The 21726-nt window shown below is 36.9% G+C and overlaps 1 protein-coding gene across 1 annotated transcript in view; it reads right to left on the bottom strand.

Annotated features, from left to right (window-relative positions):
• Positions 1 to 21726, bottom strand: part of kalrna (kalirin RhoGEF kinase a) — a 209033-nt gene that overhangs the window by 67031 nt on the left and 120276 nt on the right. The window contains exons 21-33 of the mRNA XM_088930063.1: positions 21388 to 21510; positions 20387 to 20569; positions 18077 to 18195; positions 17284 to 17350; positions 16985 to 17094; positions 16040 to 16109; positions 15447 to 15536; positions 14792 to 14884; positions 13932 to 14043; positions 13613 to 13803; positions 12025 to 12126; positions 10659 to 10801; positions 9362 to 9464 (exon numbers count right to left, since the gene is read on the bottom strand). Of these exons, the coding sequence (XP_088786189.1) occupies positions 9362 to 9464; positions 10659 to 10801; positions 12025 to 12126; positions 13613 to 13803; positions 13932 to 14043; positions 14792 to 14884; positions 15447 to 15536; positions 16040 to 16109; positions 16985 to 17094; positions 17284 to 17350; positions 18077 to 18195; positions 20387 to 20569; positions 21388 to 21510 (1506 nt within the window). The remainder of the gene's footprint in view (positions 1 to 9361; positions 9465 to 10658; positions 10802 to 12024; positions 12127 to 13612; positions 13804 to 13931; positions 14044 to 14791; positions 14885 to 15446; positions 15537 to 16039; positions 16110 to 16984; positions 17095 to 17283; positions 17351 to 18076; positions 18196 to 20386; positions 20570 to 21387; positions 21511 to 21726) is intronic.

Raw genomic sequence — 21726 nt, 5'->3', positions numbered from 1 at the left:
AGGTCAAACAAAGGACGTGTATATTTTCGACAGGCGTATGACCATGTTTCATCTCCTAACAAGATTAGCGCCACCCAATTAATAAACAGGTGAAACTGTATATGGCAGATACTCTATGAATTGTTTCAGTATAAAAATTTTAAAATATAATGCTGCTTAGATTGACCAACAGTTCACCTGCTGCTATCTTTTTCAAATGAAAAAAGGAGATACATAATAGGAAAATATACATTGTACAAGGAAAAAAATATTTGAAAATCACATACACCCTGATTTCACTACCACATGTATTAATTCCTGCTGGAACTGGATTACAGTCACTCATGGGCTCACTGCAGACACAGTGCTGAACACTGTTACTCCTCGAGGGACACCATGATCACCTGGCTTCCTAGCAGACATTTTCATAGCTTAGTGAGACGAAGTTAGAGAACATACTTTCATCAGTGCAAACATCAGTGCAAAGATTAAACAAACTATACAGTAAATAACAGATACAAAGTCATTCAGAGTTTGTTGGCTGAGAGTGTGGCAAAAGTAACTCAGAATTTGACCGAGACTTGCTTCTGCCAACAAAAGATAAGAGAACAAAGGATACATCATTCTCTGTAGTGGTAAGAGATAATGCTATCAGAGTTACCAGGAGGACCGTGACACAGGTATTGAAAAAGTGGCAGGACCTCCAAGGGAAGGAGCTGTGTAAAGCATTAGGAGGTGAACTGTCCCCACAGCAGACACTGCTGTAGAGACACGTGGAGAGCACATTCCATCCAAACAGGTGATGGGTATGCCTGGTGGTTTGGATATTGCAGCTGCAACCTCTTGCAAAAGGGGTAGCCAGGATTTTGTTTTTTACTCCAAGGTATATTCTGAGGCCTCAAAACACACTGCATCCCAGGAAGGGGTGGAGAAATAATTTCTCAAGGCGTTACCCTCAGTTTGTTCAACTTATGATAGAGAACTTATATGTTTAAACAAGTAAGCAAAAAAAAAAATACCACAGTTACTGCATCTACTGTGTGCATGCCATGCCTATGAGTTGTGGCAAGTCAATAGGAGGTAATTCAAATATAACCAGTGCATGTTATCACAAAATTGTAAAATCAGCACATAACTTACAAGAGCTGCCATTCTGAGACAAAGGTGCCTGTTTTTCATAGGGTTGTTGATTAAGCTGTTCTACATAAGTCTGCAAGTTTCCACACTGGAAGAGTGTAAATTATCTGGAAAGTCTGTCACTGCCCAAACACAATACAATATTCCAATGTCGCATTTTCAAGTACAGTAAGGACTTCTTATTCTTTCAGATCCCTGTCCATTTCCAGCCTTTGTTCTTCGCTTCCATACATTACGAAGTAATTTGTATAGTTTACTGTTAACAGTGAAATCTAACATTGGAAAGCCAAGTTAATGGCATTCTTGAACTACAATGCATTTCTTCTAGCTTCTGCAGCTGCAGTTTTTGGTGCAATATTGCTGATATTGCAAATTACTTTACAACTATGCTGTTATCACCCCCATAATAGGCAAAGTTTTTTTTAGTCAGGCATCAAGGGTTGAAGAAAACAGAATCTGATTTGCAGATGCCAAGCAGTTGAGAGGAGATAATTGTGTCCAAACTCTACTGTCAATCTGTTATGACCCCAAGTGTCTAGGGGTAAAGAGGTGTAACATTTAGGATAATTCTTTTGGAAGCAGGTGGGTTTTGGTGAGGGACTAGGAAGCGTGATAACAAGGGTAAGGAACTAGAGTGGTGCCAAAGGAAAGAAAATAACAAACAAAATGGAGCTGGCTAGGACAGTGAGGGAAAGCTAATCTGACTACAAAAGAAAACCCGAAACACACGGTCTTCGGTGTCTTCAACACCCGAGCTAACCTGCACTGACTACCCAAAACCATACAAGACAAACGGCACTCACCCATACTAAACTAGTGTACTAATACAAAATCAACTAAGTGTGTAAGTGTACCCAACAACCTAAACTAACCTTATATACAAAAGTTCACACAAAAACACAAGTGAACCAGGCATACAAATAAGGGAAAACAAGAGTAATCAATAGGAGCAGGGTACAAAAGAACACAAAAGTTGAACATGTAACACTGGGGCAAGGTAATGGCAAAACAAGGATGAACACACAAACAAATGAAAGTACAAAGAAACTAACAAAAAAACCCCCGACAAAACAACAAAGCCGAAGCTATACGAAAATACACACACACAAACAAAACAAACCAACAAACGAAGCCGAAGCAATAACCAGAAGCGAAGCGAAGTGATAACCAAAACCAAACGGGACCGAAGTCAAACGAAAGGCCTCTCCTTGCTGAAAACCTCCATGTCATATAGTGAATAAAATGTGTTCTGATTGGCTGAGAGCTAACTGATGATGACATCAACTGAAAGTGTGGTGTAATGGTGGGCCAATGGGGAAGGGAGAACAATCACGGGTCAACAGTGTGGACATAACAGAAAAAACACACACAGAACACACACTGGGACGTAACACAATCCATCAATTGAGAAAGTCTGACTGTGAAAGATGCTATCTTTAGTATTGTTAAAACTTGGCATCTCCCACGCTTCAATAGCACAATGGTTTGACACTGCTACCACACAGCACAGCACAGAATGCCTCTGATTCCCATCTTCCAGAGGCATTCTGATAAAGTGGTGTTTCTTCATTATCCGTATGCATGTGCCCTGAACTGGAGTGCCCTGTGCAGCCTGCAGTCCCACTTTGCACACTATGTTCTGAGGTTGCAGGTTTCTTCAGTTTTTACTATGACTGAGAGACTTCCAGATTATTGATACCACTGAGTCCTGGTAATACAACTAAAAAATACATGCAAATCATTTACTTCTACTCTGCATACTCACAAATGTCAGTTCAAAATTGCAGTTCATGATTACAATCACAGCAAAAATAATGTCTTATATGCAAAACATGATTCACACTACTGTAGACCCTAGCACAAAATCCAATGCAAAACATCCCATTTTAACTCTTTACTATGGCATGAACTAGTAACATGATGAGAAAATAAACAAATCACATGCAAATCTGAAAGGGAAAAATACAACAGTTATTGTGCAAAAAATGTCCTTATTTCTAGGAAACTAAAAACTGCAATGTCACAATTTCTATTTTAGAGAAGAGCACAACGACATAACTTACATTTAAATAAGCTCTGTTAACCACGAATTAATAAACTGTAGCAATCAGAATGGGTACTAATAATCTACTTCAGAAATATCCCGATACCGATCCGTCATGAAAAACAAATTAATTTTTTAATGTTTCATTCACAATTAATACTTAAATGTACTTCAAATGTTTACTGTAAGAGTGCTGCAACCTTTTCAGACTTCAAATTGTGATAACAATGAACAGGAAAGTAATATTTAACTTGGGTACTTCTACGCTCCTCCTTCTTACCTTATAAAAGTTTTCACTCCAGCTGAGATGATGGGTGTATTTGTGCAACACTAATCTTTCCTTGAAACTCAACTTAGAAATGCAAAACAATGTACTACACTCTGCTACACTCATGGACTAGAGATAGATCATATTTTTCACTACATATTGTTTTGTCCCTGTTATGGTTTTAGGTTTATGTGGATAGGCAAAGGAGCCCCAACATGTTTACCTCAACTACCATCTGTATAGTATCACATCAACCTGAGAAGAGAAAATGGAAGGCTGGTTGCCAGGCAACTTCTGGGGATGAAGAGATAGTACAATATCTCACAAAAGATAACCATGCTGAAAAGTGCTCAGATTTGAATTTAATGGGAAAGGCCTTTGTTATGGATATTTTATTTCAAGACAGCAGTTTGATTTTCATTACAGTAAAAAAGAGGTATTCTTTTGCAGCTGTGAAGAAACAAAAATAAAAATAAAACAAAGCATTTCTGCAGTGATTCTGTATTATAAGTGGAAATAGATTCTGTATTTGAGGGAGAACCCATATGCTGAAACAGTCCAGGCATATAATTCAGCTATGTAAACCTGTAATCCTCATTAATTATCCCCATAGCCCTTTATATTTTATTTAATGGTCAAAATAACAGCAGGTTCCAATGTTATCAACTGAACCTTAAAAGGACAGAAAAATAACTTAGGAAACCACCTACAGTATAGACTATTCACCTGGCTTGGTATGAAGCATGTGCTGCAAGTCACAACAGTACTGTATATATTTAAAATCGCTTGCAGATAATCAGGTCTTTTAACATACTAGATACCACACAAACCGGAATGATTACACAGTAGTAGTGGGAGAAACTACAGTTGTCCAAACAACATTAACAAGGACAACCCTCTGCAGTTATGCACATATTCAGGATCAGGATTATGTTCATGGGATGTGAAGAAGGTTATACAAAAACTTTAACTGTACAACATCACCAGAAATGCTTCCCTTTTTCTCTAGAAGAGACTTTATGATCTTCGTTGGATTTCTTTTCCCAAGACAAGACTTACTTTTTCCCCCCCCCACTTAATATAAAAGTGAAGAATGAATGCTGTCAAGATCGTACTATATTACTATAAACCAAAATCTTGACTATTTTGTGGCTGTAGAGCACAACACCAAGGCAGCCATTAAAATTAGAGTCTTCCTTTTGAATCGTTGCCTCTGTAATTGCTAGGCAGACTAGTTCAACTGCCTTTATTAGTCTGCTTCCTGCCTTTAGTATGAGTAGAAAAACTTAACCACTTCACTGCAACACAGAGAAGAGAAATAAAAGCCTTCTGCTTTCACAAAGTGGTGCAGTTAAAATGAATAATCCAAAATCTCAAATATCAAATATCACTGTTATACTGACAAAAATGTTGTCCAAAACAATCTCCCTTCTGCCTCAAGTCAAACTAAAAATACATTTCAGAACAGGTCACATCATTTAAACACTATTGCCTTAAAAACACTACATTTTACATTTTATATGTAGTCATATTGTTATTATTAAAACTTTAACTTAGTTTAGGTGTATTTGGATACCTTGTACAAATAATCTTATATTACTTACAGGGCTATTCTCCTTGGACGGCTTAAAGTTCATCCACTTTGACATGATACTGTTTTATCCTCCAATATTTGAAGCTAAAAAACACTGCTGTACTCTAAATACGTAATCACTATCAACTCCTGATCTAGTGGCTCTCCTCAAGCAATTGTAGAGGGATAAAAAAACATATCCTGCAGCACCTGCACTTCTGCCTACAGTTTCTCTACTGTGAGAGTTGTCAAAGATATCCAACATTAACACAGTCACTGCCTGGGGCGTGATCACAAGCACAAGGGTGATCTTGTGACCTACAGATGAAACAGTGATGCCTATAGAATTGGTTTGTTAAAAGAGCAGAATACAACTTTGGCTGGAGGCACATGGGCTTAATGACAAGCTCTCGAGAGTGGGGTGTAATGAATTTGATTTAATTCCTTTAATGAAATAGATCATCAGATCATTTTGCAAATGGAACAAAATCTGGTTTATTGAACTCAAAACAAGCATGAGATCCCATAAGTTGGGTGGTCTAGCATGCATATGTGAATGTTAACTTTGTCTACAGGGAAAAAAACCTAACTCTGTATAAGTACTCAAGCTCATAAGACCCTAGAAATGCAGAGCCTTATGATCTACAGTGTTTATGCTGGAGCCATGAGCCTCTGTTCCTAAACTGTTTTAAGAACTTTCATATTTTGTTCCCAATATTTACATTCTGGTTATTTATCAGTCTGTCAATATACTGTTTTTATTTTAGCGTACTATACTGTACATCTACAAATACAGGAACTGTAATTGCAACTTCTTTAAGCCAGAAACATTTTGTTTTTGAAACACCCCCCCCCCCCCAAAGAATGACTAACAGCTGTTAAAAATACCAGTAGGTTGAACTCTACAATTTGTCTTCAGAGCAGGATTACACCTATCTGGGGCTATGTGTTGGCATTTTATTATACAGTATATAAACGGGCACATGTAATCCACACACTCTGAGTCTTCTATATGCGTTGCATACACGTTGCATACTTCTACTTTTGATACTGTACAGGATGTTTGGTGCAATACACTATGTCATGTGAATAAATTAAACTAAGGCTTATTTTGTAAAATGGTCATAATTTAGTGTTTTCAGTGTTTCTAACTCTAAGCTTTCTTAGCAGACTTCGAAAATGTAGAATACACACACGTAACACACGTAATGTTTATTATAAGCCAGCGACTTCACGGGTGGGAGGTGAGATCAGACTACAGTGGAAACCTAAATCTTCTACTCAATAGGTGGTGTCATGTAAATCGAGAGTTCCTTAACTCCTTTCTCCTTGGAGTTATCTGTAGTACATTTTTAACTGTGGGCCAAGATCTGAAGCAACTGCAATTGTGGCAAGAACATTCAAATATGTTCTGAAATAAAAGAATAATAAAAATAAGAATAAGAAAACATTTGCAGTTTCCACTAAATTGCGGAGACAAAGGAGGGGGAAGTTGGAAAGCAAAGCTGTGTGTGTCTGGGTGGGTAATAAGTAGTGGCTTACTGGAGGAGGAAAAAAAGAATGTCCCCATCTCCAAAAAAAGGAAGGAGTGGCTGACTGAGTCAGCCTATGCTGGTGTGGAACAGCCAACTCAGTGTCTGGCGGGTAAATAGGATATTAATGCAGACAATTGGGAAGGCTTTCTGGAACAAATGATGATTCACTTTCTGGATCCACAGCAGTAACCGCTTGTGCTCATGAAATGTTTCACTCAGCTATAATGAGGAAGTAGAAGTAACACCCACATTCACTCAGTGATTGCTCAATCACTGACAAACAATTTTGGACCTTCTTACATTGGGCAGGCTACTATTTATATTTAATATTTATTTAGATCTTTATTTCTGGTTATGATAGAAGTTCCTTAGAATCCGGGCATTAGCAAAGCTAGTAGGTTTTGCCAGTCACTACAGTTGTATTTAATCTTTGCACAGTCAGGAAAGAGCAGCAGTATTTCCTTTTCTTTCAATAGGTTATGTATCGCTAGTGCTTGCACAATGTTGTAGAATGGTGCTTTAGAGCTCAGCTGCGTAACAATGGTAAACATACTGTAGCACATTACATATTACCTACTATCAATTTCACCTGTTTCACAATACGGAAGCATAAAGAAATACTGTACTATTGACCCTCAATTTGAATGACTGGAGTCCAAAGTGTTTTTTAAAATCTGGTATTTCAGCTTAATTACTAGTGTGCTTTATACAATTTGCCTTGTCTGCTGAGATACAAAAACAATGGTGATGACTAATGACAACACACAGCAATATGGTTTCATTTGTATTTATTTGGTTGAATACAATAAACAGCTACCGTATATTAAAAAATCAAGGTGAAGCTACTAAGTCACAGATTAAATATTTGCACATTTTGCTTTTTTATCTAATTGATCACTTTATCACTTTTTATCATTTGCCTCTGAGCTTTCTTTTTTCTCTGAATTAACAATAGATTAAAGAGGTGTTGGGGAAGCTACAGACTATTAGAATATTGACTAGGAAACATATTCAAAGTAACCAAAAGCTTTAAAATGTCAACTTCCATTTGAATAATGCTTTCAAAAGAGCTAATACAATGCTGTCAGATTTAGAGAAAATACTCTAGAGAAAACACATGTGTAATGGGATTTCTGACAACAACCTCCAATTAATGCATAAGCATCTGTCCAGTACTGGGTTCAGTAAGAGTAAAAACTCTATAAAAATGATAAAGAAACTCTAACATTTAACTGGTTAAGACTAATTTTATTAAGACTAACTTTGTTTCCCCAGTCTGTTTAACTATAAACAGTCCTTTAAGATGGCATAATTGAGGCCCATTGGGAATTGCTGACTAAAATCTTTGACATGGGGAAAATAAAAATATAACTATAACTATTCTGCCCTATTTAGTTTGAAACAACAATACTGTTGGCTGTATAAGAAGTTTGATACGCTAATGTTCTAGTAAGCTATAAACTCCTGAGATGAAGAACAGCTGGGAGTCCAAAGTTATATGAACTTGTTTTATCTGTTCTTGAGTAAAACAGAAAAAATAAGCAAACAATGAAAGTTCTGCCAAGTCTTCCTTGCAAGTGTTACACTTCTGTGAACCTTCTTGCTCTCCCGAAACAAGCACATTTATCATACAGTATGTTTTACTCAGTCCTGTCACGTCCTTTAAGCATGTGTTTTAATATGCTGTCATAAACAGAAAAACAATTTCCAGGACAGAACAGTATCTGAGTGTCTGCACTGACATGCCTGAAAGGCAAGTCCACGTCACCATGCTACAGCCATCTGTACGATTGGAACCTACATTCAGGACAGAGAATAAATGTGGACTTCAAGCCGTGCTGTAGTTGTCTGACTAGATGCCAGGCCAAAAGTACACTTGGCAACCACAAGATGCAGCTGGACCAGGCCGCCTGTCTAACTAGGAGTCTCTTGTGGAGAATAAATCATTGCAGAGATTGGGTAGAGGACAGAGGCAGATAGAAAAACAAGAAATCCAGGGAGTTTTCTCAACAAACACTAAAAAATATATTGAGTACAAAATGTAGAGTTCATCATCACCCAGTGTGTCAATCAGAGCTGTTTGCTTCTGTTAAATGAAGTTTACTGAATAAAAAAGACCCTTGATTTATCTATTTCAAAATTACAGTAGAAGAGCCTCCTTTTCTTTAAGTATAAATTATAACTATGACAATATGAAGCCGACCTGATAAAACCCACATGCTCACCTTACCTGCATGAAAGTTAGTCCCTGCTTTAAACAAAGGGTAGGCATAGGAAACCCCTAGTGAATTTTACTTGTCACTCAGGGGTCATGTGACAAAATAGAGGCGGTGCTCTAAAACCTAGGTATAAATAGCACCACAGACTACAGAAGGAAAGAAGTCATGTGAATTAGGTCAGGCTGGAATTTTAATGAATAGATTAAAGTTATTGAATAAGAATGAAGGTAAAACTCAGAGTTTTGTTATACTGTCGATTTTACAGCATCACATTCAAACAAAATAAGCATGATTATCCTTTATCATCCAGCATAACAGTAATGAAAAATCAAATTAGGTAAGTCAACAAACATCTTAAAAGCTTATTCAATTTTGCCTTTTGACTAAGTTTGAAGATTTTTTTAAGTAAAATGTGAAGAACAGCAGGTTGTAACTTAAAAACCTCCAGCAACAAACAGCATTACTTAAGTAACAGCTCAATCAGAAAAGGCTAAAATAGAACATAGCAAATGTCATCCAGAAGATGCTACAGGTGACAGACTAAGATAAGATTTTCCAGTCCCTGTCTGACACGCAGATAAGGTTTTAATTAAACCCATGCCCTACCTTGTCACTGTCCACAGTGTTCTGGGATGTTCTTGATGCTATAGAAATGGTGTCAGGCTGACTACTCCCATCTCCCTGGCTGTCAGCATCCTCTCCAGTGTCCCTGCAAAGATAAAACATTGGGTTAGAAAGGAGGACAAAAAAATACCACCCATGTGCAGATAATTCAAAACATGATTTTAAAATACGTACTAATCATAAAGTGGCAAAGCAGTTTGTAGTAACATTCAATTAAACATGTTTTTTATGCTGTAAGGATGGCTCATCAGGAGGGCAGCCAAAACTTTACAACATGGTTAGAGAGAACCAAACCAGCTAGTTAGATTGAATGGACTCCCTTCATTTGTAATCTTGCTTATGTTCTCAATAAAGGAAGGATTTCTTATATACTGTCTCTTTATACAGTTCTCTTATAAATAAGCATTTCCTGATTTTCTTATAATACGGATTTTGGACAGATGGGCACTTAAAATGTCAGTTTTCTCAGTATCATTGGTAGCCTCTGCTACTGGGACTGATTTTCATATTGCTTCTTGGTTTTGTGCTTATTTTCACTCAGTTATTTTTAACAGTGATCACAACAATTTACCTCAATGGTGAATAATGATATGAATGTCAACAATGTCAAAATGGGTTAAATAAACACTTAAGCACACTGTACATCAGGTTCAGTCTGCCAAACCGTCTGCTGCTTTCAATTACCCTTCAGTGAGCAACCAGCTTTTTTGCACATGCTCTGCATCTTTGACATGCAGCAATCATTATGGTGGAGTGCTGCTTTTGTTTAAAATATAATATGTAGCATATCTGGACTTTTATTTATGACTGATTTTCCAGCATCTGCACTGTTTTTAAACACTAAGCAAAATGTAGATACTCTTTCATATGATTGTAATATACAGGAAATCTGGTATATAAAATTCAAGATACATTGTAAATATGCCAGAAGGAATGATGAGGTGGCATTAAGCACGGCTGCCTCATAGCTCTAGTGTCTGGTAAGAACCCTAGCCAAGGCTGCCTTCTGTGAGGAGTGTACATGTTCCTGTCATCTCCGGGTTCTCAGATTTATAATTTGCCAAAAACAGGTTGATTGGCTCAACTGATGAGTCCTTCTTCAGTCCATTTGAAGCAGCCAAAACAGCACCAAATCAGACCTCGACATAACTGGATGTTGGGTGTATGGCAATGTTTCATTATTTTATTTCCAGTTTTATGTTATGTTATTTCTGACAGTGAAGCAACATAGTAATGTTTTCGCTTGCATGATGAAACAAATGCAGAACGAGAGGCTCACCTTTTACTGTTGTTACGCTGTTTGGCAGGTGTCTTGGGCAAGTGAATGGGTTCCTTCAGAGCACCCTTGAGGTGGATGATTCTCTCCTGAATTACTTCCCGGATGTTTTTGATCCACTCCTGTTTTACTTCAATACTTGAAGCCTGAAGTTTAGCACACACACAAACAACTAGATAAATAACCAACAGTGTAAAACAGTCCACTATAACTAAAATGCTCTAATTATTGGATTAACAATGCTCAATGATAAATCAGGAACAGCACTGCCTGGTCTTCCACTTAAAAATACAATGCACTTGTAGATGGATATACGGTAGATACTTAGACACAGCAACAATGAAACTATGAGTCTCCAAAGATCCTACATTATTACAAAATAGTGCAATAGTCTCACACCATGTAATATCGTAGACATTAGTCTTTGTAGACTTAAAATCCCTCAGTTTTTAAAATCAGTGTTATCTTGAAATTAAGTATTCAGTTAATGGACATAAATGCCTGTCTCACTCAGTACTAATTCAGAGCATGAGCAACTTTGTTAAACATGAAAGACTTGAAACATGCTTTTGTTTACACAGTGGAACATAAAACAGAGGACATAAATAGTAACTGATTGGAAGTGCACTTGAAATTGCAAACTGTAGGCATTGTTTTACATAAAATGCTGTGGGGTCTAGAACAAACTACCCCAGAAATATAACAATTAGCTGCTAGCCAAAAAGAAATGTTGGCCTCTCTCTTCTATGTAAGGTTGCTGATGTTTTTACTTTAATACTTCTGTGTAAATGAGATATTTAAGGGAAATATGAGACAAGGAGCTATTTATAAATATTCAAGATAAATAGCAAGCAAGCATCTTCAGTTATATTTAAGCACAATTTATGTGTAGCAATTTAAACATCCAGAGGCTCTTCTCAATCACATTTGATGTGCTAGAAAAAGGTCTTGTACTGAAATCCGTTGAACCTGAAATCCTCCATTCATGCATGGCAGATGTGTGAATTCTGGCATCTTGCAATGAAACATTCTCATTCTAGATATAACCCATTTGGTAAAATAAGAGAGGTTTTTAGTTTTCTTTCCTATCCAGTTCTGGATTCTGGTCTTAAAGACCGACTGAGAAGATGCACAGCTGTGATGTACGTGAACTAAGAAGAATTTACACTGCAGTATACAGTACACAGTTTCCTACAGACACTAATGTGACTTTCATTGGGATGAAGGAGAAAGGCCTTTGTACCAAATACAATCTTAAAAGCTAAAGAAAATTCACACATGAAGCTCATGTTATGGTAAGCAAATCAGCCTTTTGTAGTTCGTACTACAAAACTAATACTGTACTTCGTGGTGCATCCCAGGAACATACCTTGAGTACTGTCTTATTGTCAGATGAAGGGGTCCTTCCGGCCCACAGAGCAAATTTACAGGGGTCCCCTTCAATGTGCTCCGTCACTCCCAACTCGGATGTCTAGCGGTGCAGAGAAACACTTTTATCGACTTACTGGAAAACTGGGCAAAATTTGCAACCCTTGATCTGGGCAGAACCTACACATTTAAAGGCAGATTCCTTCATCTGCAATACAATTATAAACAGACAGCTAAAAAGAAATCAGCTGCATGTCTGGATGGCATTACAATGTTTATATTAGGCTGTTCTTTCATCTCGGTCTTACAAATCACCACGATGCAGCACAAGACTATTGTGTTTAATTTCACATTTTATTTTGCATCTTTTATTCACCAACATTTTAATCACTGAAGCACTGGCAATGCAACAGCTGGCTTCACACATGAAAGTATGTATACCTTCGTCACCAATACATTATGAATGGGAGTTCTGATTAGGGGCTGAAACTCCTCCATCTGTTCAGGCGTTAAATATTCACCACTTGTTTGCCTGTGTTGCCGCTGTGTTTGCTAGATTCTAGTTAATATTATAATTTCTGACCTAAGAACAGCTCTAGACATTTATTATTAAATTAGTATACTCTTTGTGGTATATTGCTTACACTATGCTGTGCCTCCTGCATTGAGCAGTTTCATCTATCTCTAATTCCCTAGAGTCACATCTCATTCTATAGAACAAACAAGCTAGGCCTGTACTATCGTTTTATAATTTTGCCACACAACTGTAAGAGACGGGTAAAAGTTGGGGTTTGTGAGCATCTGTAGCAAGAATGCTCAAAGCAATAAAGGAACAGAGACTTTGCATAGTAATCACTCATCATGTTTACTGCTGTGTATCCTTCATAATCCCACCAGAAGGTGCCATAATCAATTAATAAGCCACCTCTTGTGAGGGTACTGATAATCCCAAGACTATCCCTGAAACACAAGGTGCAAGCCAGATCAACACCCTAGACAGGACACCAGTCCATGGCATGGCACACACAGGGGCAGTTTACAGTAGAAACACCAATTAACTTAACCGACATGTCTATGAAAAACGAAACATGCAAAAAACCATGTGAACATGTAAACTCCACACAGAGGATTCCCAACTCCAGAATCAAACCCAGAACGCAAGAGCAGCCATGCCACCATGCTGTTTGCACTTTTCTCACAAGTTCACAACACTCCGGTTATTAAATCCAGTACTGAAAGTGATCTAAGATATTGACTTGATGCTGATTACTTATTTACCAGTACTTCCCTGATGTCTCAAAAAAGCATGAAAATTTAAATAATGCTTGTTGTCAACAGATTTTTTTAGAAAAACAACAGAGGTTTGATTCTGGAATAATTAAACAAACCGTTGCCTTCAAAAAAGTCACACATCGCACTGGTCTTTTAAAGGTGTGCAATGAATTTTAAAGCGTTGTGATGCTCAAGTGCTGTGAAGAATTTTTAACTCTAGAATTAAAGTATTTCCCTTCCTTTAATTCTTTTTAAGGTGGTATCTTCAAAAAATGGTAGTTGTTTTGAAAGAAAAGAGCAGAAAATATCATACTTACCAGCAACTTATTCTTAAAGACATATTTAGTGCGTCCTGAGGAGTCTTTTATTTCTTTGCTGAACACCAGAGATATTTCGAAGAGGAACAAGTGGCGGTCCCTTCCCTTCCGAATGAGAGACTTGGGGTCCCACACCTGGAAGGAGTCCTGGAGGATGAGCTCACCCTGGACATCAAGATTTTCATCAAAGCCTGGGAGATTAAACAGATCCTTTCAAAAGCCCGGTCCACCTGTGCCACAGTGCTAGTCATTCCAATGAAAACAAGGTACTGTATTTCTTTTTTACTTTATTTCTTCAAAATACATCCTTGGGACATACCTTCTAACATGCTGACGTGCATGGCATCATTGGCTCTCTTAGGGACGCTCAGCATGACTTCCAGGCCATCTTTAATTTCGCCTTTCCCCTCTTCACAACAAGTCAGAAGTTCCTGTTCCAATAAAGCAGCTTTCTTGATTAGTGGAGGAGTAAACTGGTTTTCACTTTTTATTAAGCATTTACCACTTCCATGCCGCTTCAACTAATTGTAGGCAGTTCTCAAGAAGGCGTCTGAAATAATTTCCTTAATTTAAAAAAATATCACTCCATGAAAATGTGTACAGTATTTCCCTGGTGTCTCAAAAAAGCATCAACATGCAAATAGTTCACACTTCCATGGACACACAAATCAGTCAAGAGTACATTCTCCCCTTATGATTTCTATGCTACTATCATTATCATAAAACATCATTTGTTGAATTTATTCTGCGTTGTTCCACATTACATATGTTCATTTTTTAATTTAAACATACAGGGAACAATAAATCTAAACCCTTTCGTTGAAATTTGAATTCCATTTTAAAAACAAACTGTAGGAATCTAGAGATTTGCATTTTAAAGCGCTATGATGTTCACATTTCAATTAAGAAAAAAAGCACAAGATCAAAACACTAATTGTGCAGCATGCCTACAACAGGGCCTGTTCTTTGAGCAAAATGAAGTGCTAATGGGGACTTATTAGCGAGTGTTGCAAGTTGACATTCTAAAATTAAACCATCTTTATAAACATACCAATACACAGGAAACAGAGAATGAGAGGGAGTCGTGTACTTTGATGTTTCAGAGATTCCAGGGGGAGTTGGACTAATTAGTGTTCTTTACGAATGGAGAACGTTCTAAGCTACAGTATTTTACTGTACCTTCAAAAGAAGCTGGTATTTTGTGATTCTCTGTACTGGTTTGATTAGGTAAGATGAGATGGAATTTGCCAGGCCATGTCTTTGCTGGATTTCCTGTTAAAAATGCAAAAGAAAAAGTTATTTATTCACATATTTTATTAATTCTTTATGCATTCCAGATTTCATTGTGATTGAAACAGCATTTTATACTCAAGTGTTCATTAGTTAAAGAAACAAACAACTACAAATAGTTGAAGGATGACAGAAGAACCAAATCACACCACTACTAAAACTATAATGGAAGAATCACAGTTTTTCTATCTGATGCGATTTTATTTGAGTACAGTCACCAAAATGTTGCCACCATTTATACTTATCTGGTCATTTACTGGTGCCATTGAATTGGACAAAGACAGCTCTAATGTGCCATCTGCAGGATATTTGAAAGAACTGACATTTCTTTCTGTTATGATGCATTTCATTTGATTTATTTTAATCTGTTTTTAATACATTATATACACCAATAAATAATATTTCCCTTTAAACAATATAGGAGAATAATGTACTCAAACGGGGTACCTCTACTTCTGGTACTGTCCTTTCTCTGGTCTATTTTTTTGCTTTCTTTCTTTTTTAAAAGTTAAAATACAGCAAATTGAAATGAAAAATTACTCACATCAAAAAAGCTGCCAGCATGTTCCAAAATGAGCTGACTAGAATCTGGCTTATTTTTGCAGTATGTGACATACATATGGAATTTGTCAGCCTGGAAGAAAAAAACATGTTTGATTTGTTGACCAGATAATTAAAGAAAAACAGAAGTACAGCAATTACTATTATTACAAAGAAAATTCCATATTTAACAGATATTCCATTGAATTATTTTAGCCAGTTCTTTATGTTATCTTTATTTCATCCACTCTGTTTTCCCTTCCCTTATGAATAAACTCCTTTGAAGCTTCACATAGCCTCCAGAAGAATTCTGTATGCTGCAACTGCTGTCCACACCTCTTGCAAGAGCCTTATTTAGAGGGCAACACTTGGCTGTTAGCAATTACATAAAGTGCTGCAGACATGCATCGGATTAAGCAGGGAGCCTTATGATGAAAGACGTTTGACAGGATAAAGATGCAGTGTGGAATACGTTAGAGACTGCAGTCACAAACCACTCAGCATTCTGATTTTGCCAATGCATGAAAAATTGCCACTAGCTTTTGAATATGAAGTAACTTTCAAATGTTGCAGACAATACAGAAAATGTATATTTACCCATGTGACAAAGCAATGGCCTACATCTTCAGGTAACTGCTCATATTTCTCCAGTTCTTTAAGAAAAATGCTGTAATAAAATAGATCAATAAACAGTCTTACAATCACCTAAATAATATGGATAAAAATATACAAACCTTGTTGTATGTTGAATGTCAGGACTTACTTTGTGCAGAAAAATTAATTACCTAAAATAGCAAGTACAGGTAGCATCTTTCTTGCATACAGAGCCATCTTGAGGATCACTGTGGACCTAATTTTAATTTATCTAAGCAAATTAATTTATACATATAAAGGTGACACTTGTTTGAGCTAAACAAAATAATTCACCCCATATTTCTTGCAAATTCTAAAGCTTTGTTTGAAAATGTGAATTTGATCTTTCTAGGGGAAAAAAATCATCTGAACCAAACTAATTAATGTACCAGGAAATATGCTCAAGCAGCAAAGCCACCCTGTAACCTAATCTGACAGATCTCAGAAATTAAACAACATTGGGCCGTATTTAGTGCTGGGGCAGGAGAGCTCAAAGGAAAATCAGGTGTCTGCTATAAGTGATGTTGGTGGACCAGTAGGAAAAACTCTACTAGAATTTCCAAATCAATGACCAGTGTGAAGACTAGAGATATTGTGCTATTTTGTCATTTTTGTCATGTCATTTTTTGGATGAGACATACAGTAAAACCAAGGTCCTGACTGCTTAGTAATTAAGTATCTCTTAGCACTGTTCATAGTGTTAACCTAGTGTCCTGACTTATTTCCACTTTGGCTTCACACAATCAGGGCTGCCTTAATTTCAACGAATGAAGTAATTTCTCTGTTCTCCACCTGATCTATAAGGTATTGAGCCTATGTATAAATCCTATGGCTGAGAAGCACTATATAAATGCAAGGAATTTTCTATTACTAAATATAAGTAACATTTGCAGTATAGATTTCACATACTTGTTATGGAAATCATATATCTCCTGAATATTGCCGAAGATGACATGTTCCTTATTAATTATTCCTGGAGGGATTTCTTCCACCCCACTTGTCATTTCCCAAAGGTAGGTCTAGACAAAGAAAAAAAGGTATGGAATTTAAAACATCCTCAGAGCTTAATGTACATTTTATTATATACCTGTTTATTTATGAATCATTTACATCATTCACTTAATTTATTTCAACAAGTTTTTTATGTTATCGTCAGTGCTAGCACTTAAATTTCCCAGTAAGAATTCAAGATTTAAGACATCACTCACCTCTAAACATTCATGCAAATCCCTGACATATGCTTTTTCGGTCTGTAGGAGTTCAGCCATTATAAACCTATTTGGGGAGAAAAAAGAAAGGTTTTAATTTATGTATTCTCTGAAAAGGGGTTCACTTCAGATATTCTTCACTGGAAAACTACACTTGTAGCTGAAGTTCAACTCCTGATATTCTACTCCTAAAAATCATGATCACAGTAGACCACACAGAAAGCCATAAACAGAATATACTCAGAAAGTATTTGCGGAAGAAAGGTATATTTAATACAGTACATAATAAATCAGGCTACATGTTCAGGCTAAATACAACAAAGTGAAAAACAAGTATTCCAAAAGCAGAAACAATACTGAGATAACACTAAGTTCTGTTTAAATGAAGGCACAAAACAGATTCTGGCCATACTTAGTCTGAGAGTCTTTCGTTCTTGCGTCTCTGATGTGACAGCACCAGATAATACTTGATCAATGCTACCAACTGCAGTCCTGGTAAACAACTAACTGTTACTACTGTATGTAACCTAATCATTTATATAAAGATTTCTGCTGGTTTATGCTACATTTAAAACCCTTCAAGATGTCCTAGCTGTAAAGTAAATGAGGACACGACTTCCCAGTGTACAACAGAAAGCATTCTGATTTTTCTATAAACATTCACTTGTAATAAAAATCTGGGCTGACCAGTGGTCCACTAGGACTGGCAATGGGAAACACATGGCAAAATATATTAATTCTGTACACCCATACTGTATCTTTAAGTTTTTGTGTAAGAAATTACCCTACTTACTCTTTCTTTCTGGCTGATTTTCTCTTCTCCTCATTGACCTCATGGTTTGCATCCCGAAGTTTAACCTCAGGGTCAGTGAGACTGGCTGGGATGATATCCAGCTCTAAGTCTTTATTATCCTACCAATAAAACAGATAGAGCCTCTTCAGTTCCCCAAGAATAATATCCCCAAGACACCAGGGTCATAGGTAATAACTGAGGAAAATGAAATCAAATAAGATTTTTTTTCTTCTCTTTGAAGCAATAGAAGAATCCCCATATTAAACATGGGTGAAATAAATTTTAAGAGAAAAGATACAGTTTTCATTGCACAATTCAGTACTGACCTCCCCTCCAATTTTTATTACTTTTTCTTTTGTTCGACTCAGCTCTCTTATGTGGGCTTCAGTCTCTGCTTAGCCCAAAGCAGGGCAACAATTTAGTGTCTTGAACCATGACAGGGAGTCGTTCTGCTCTTTAATGAGGTCACTGTTAGCCTTTGAATAGAAGGAAAAAAAAAGCCAAACTCTCCCTGCTGACCGTGTATATTGACACATTTGCTACAGGGAAGGTTGCGTCTATTCCTGTCCTTACCAATCTCAACCAAAGTCAATGTAGGCCACATTGTAAAGGAGTTTTTCAAGGGGAAAGTCAAAGTATCTTTTTATCATTGTTATTTTAGTTGGGAAATTAAGAGGATCAAAATATCTTCATCCCAATTCATCTGCTTGCGTTATGCATACTGTATAAATTGAGTTCCATATCTAAGATAAATCTTATCTATACCTCATCTTTGAAATAGATTATATTTTAATGTTCTTGATGTTTTTCTCTCCTTTGGTGTTGTAAATTACAATATCTGTATAAATAATAACCTCAAATTTGAACAGAAAGGTTCCTACATATTGAATCCAGAATCCATGTTTGTTTAACAAGTTGTTGTGTTGGAATGACCTCTACAACTGTCCCCAATTGTAAGAGGGAGGCAGGAATGAATCAGAACACCACAGAAAAGCTCTGTTCAAATGGGGCGAGCAATTATCAGTTCCTGTTCTGTCAGTTCTGTCAGAGGTCTCATCCCTTCCAATCCTGTAAATAAGAAATTCTATCCAAAAGCAGTCTTGCAGATTAATGATCCCCAGGCAGAAAATGAATGCTGTCTGATTGTTCAGCACCAAATTTCAATAACTAAATTAGAACCAGGAATCCTTACAAAACACTGGCATATCAGTCAATGTCTAGTGCCATAAACATTACCGGTTACTGAGAAAATAAGTATTAGTCCCACTCTACACCTGAGTAGCTAATGAGATAGCGTTCCCAGTTCCCCTCTGAGGCCTGAACAGGGACTCAACCCTAGACCCTGATGTAGTCTGCAGTGTGCTCAGACTAACTGAGGCTCGTATTCCTACACACACAACAGCACTCCTATTAATTCTGAGAACCATTTTCATGACAGGTCACACCTTTAGAATGAAGAACGCTTGCCTTTCCAAATGAAAGCTTCCCATGCTGATTTAGCTGTTTTTCCAGTTTCTGCATGCTTACATCACTGATTTACTCCACTTCCTGTGGTTTCCTATGAGGCTGCAGTAATTTACATTGCTTTTATATTGACATCTCCTTGATTCACTGTAAGTTATTCGACTTTTACATTAGCCTGCCATGTTATCTTTTAATAGGGTTAGCATACAGTTTTACCCAAGGCTTTGATAAAGCACATGGCTCGTTAGCTTTATTACTAGTGCAGCTCTTGCCCACTTGTGATTTAGATGTTTAAGTAAGAAATGTGTGCCTTTTGAGTGCTTTAAAGATAATGCTTAACAAGAAAATCAAGACATGCTCCCACATCACCTCTCCCCCCAACAGAAAATAAGCAATGGTTCTTGCTTTACGGTTTATGTGTTGTGAAACTTGCCTTATTTTCTTCTGGTACTGTATATTTTGTAGTTGTCAAGTTAGAAAAGTGAGGTTCATGCACCATTGAATATACAGGTTTTATCCTGATCACACTGAGCAATATTCCACAGTAAAGTAGGAGTCAAACTTTAATTGCAAAACATCTTATCAAATTAAATTGATATGGCTCCATATTCTCGGACAGTCATTTTTACTGTATATCCTGTTGGCTGTTCAGCAGTACCTGTTTTCAAGCTGTTATGTAAGAGGAACTGAAACAGAACAGCTCTCATATGCAGAAGGCATCTATATTGCATGACTGCTGGCACATTCTGGATTCAGACCTCAATCCAGTTGATTCCAGCCAAATTGAAAGTAAGGGGAAAAAAAGATTCTGAACTGAAAGAGTGGCTGAAGACAGAATACACTTACCTCTGAACTGATGCCAAGCGCTTTTTCCAGGGAGGACCGATATTTCCCCATTCGTAGTGAAAAGTCACGGTAGCGCTTGTCAACAGTGGTAACCCACTTCTTCAGTTCGTTAACATGAACGTGACCTTTCTCTACAAAGCTGTCGGCCAGCTGAATGAGCAGCTTCACCTTCTCCTGGATTTGCTAAAGCACCAAACATACAGTACTCACATTAAACCTCTCTATCGCAAACCTTGAAATTTGAAAGGAAAAATCAAGGCAGACCTATGAAATATGTTACTTGAAAATGAGTGATCTACTAAATAATAAAAGTGAAGCTGCTCAAACAATGACAGGCATGTAAAAACTGTTTCCAGCAAAAAATAATTGAGTTTTACCTGCACCATCAAAGAGGACTTCATACTTTCATTATACCGCAGTATTAAATAATACAGTACACCTCAAGGATAAGGTTCAGAATCTCTTTTACTCTATTTCTAATACAACCCATATGATTTCAGGAAAAATGCAAAGTACAGTAGGGTACTTAAACAGTACCTTGAATCTCTGTCCTAATATCATAAGCATGTGCTGACACCAATATGCACTGAATCACTGCTAACATCAGTTGATGCTGAAGGAATACCTCTAAGGTGATGTATATATAATTTCAGAAATAACCTGCATGGCAAACATTTCTACTTCTCAAACTCTTCCCAAGTCACACATATACAGGAACTACGTTTCATGTTTCAAGAATAAGGGAATTCAGAAAAAGTAGGTATTTTGTTAGGGTTTACCACTGTTATTTCAGATCTCTCTTTTTCATTCTAGGAACAGTTTTTTTCTTTTATAATCCTACATTGATCTAAATAGAAATCAATTGTATGTGCATATTTAAATGCCAATAATGTCAGTCAATAATTTAAAATTAAAATGTACTTGAAAACTTACAAGCATTTTGAGGACAGTAATTCCAGCAGTGTGGAAGAACCCAAATAGTACTATTTTAGATTTCTTACCTTGGCAGATATTCTAAATTCTCCATATTCTTTTAAGAGTTCCTGAGTTTTTTCACAAGTTTCCCCAGGGGAAGTATGAGTGGAGAGGTAATATTCGCCGGTTTCCTGAATCCAGTCTAAGGCCTGTTGCAAAAGTCAAAACAAAATGTCCAGAGTCTCACATCGATACAGGTTCCCTTCATGACTATGTGCTCAGGGGGCCTAATTATTTTACTGCTCAATAATACATAATACAGGGAGAGAAGTTGGAGCCTTTTATATATGGAAATTTTGCATTTCATCATAAAAAACTCCCTCGGTACATGTAGTAATCTACAGCGATCACATTCCATATTAAAT

Source organism: Atractosteus spatula, chromosome 13 (genome assembly GCF_055471065.1).
Source record: "Atractosteus spatula isolate fAtrSpa1 chromosome 13, fAtrSpa1.hap1, whole genome shotgun sequence".
Lineage (NCBI taxonomy): Eukaryota > Metazoa > Chordata > Actinopteri > Semionotiformes > Lepisosteidae > Atractosteus > Atractosteus spatula.
Note: the sequence above shows the minus strand (reverse complement) of the source record. Positions and strands in the feature narration are given on the sequence as shown.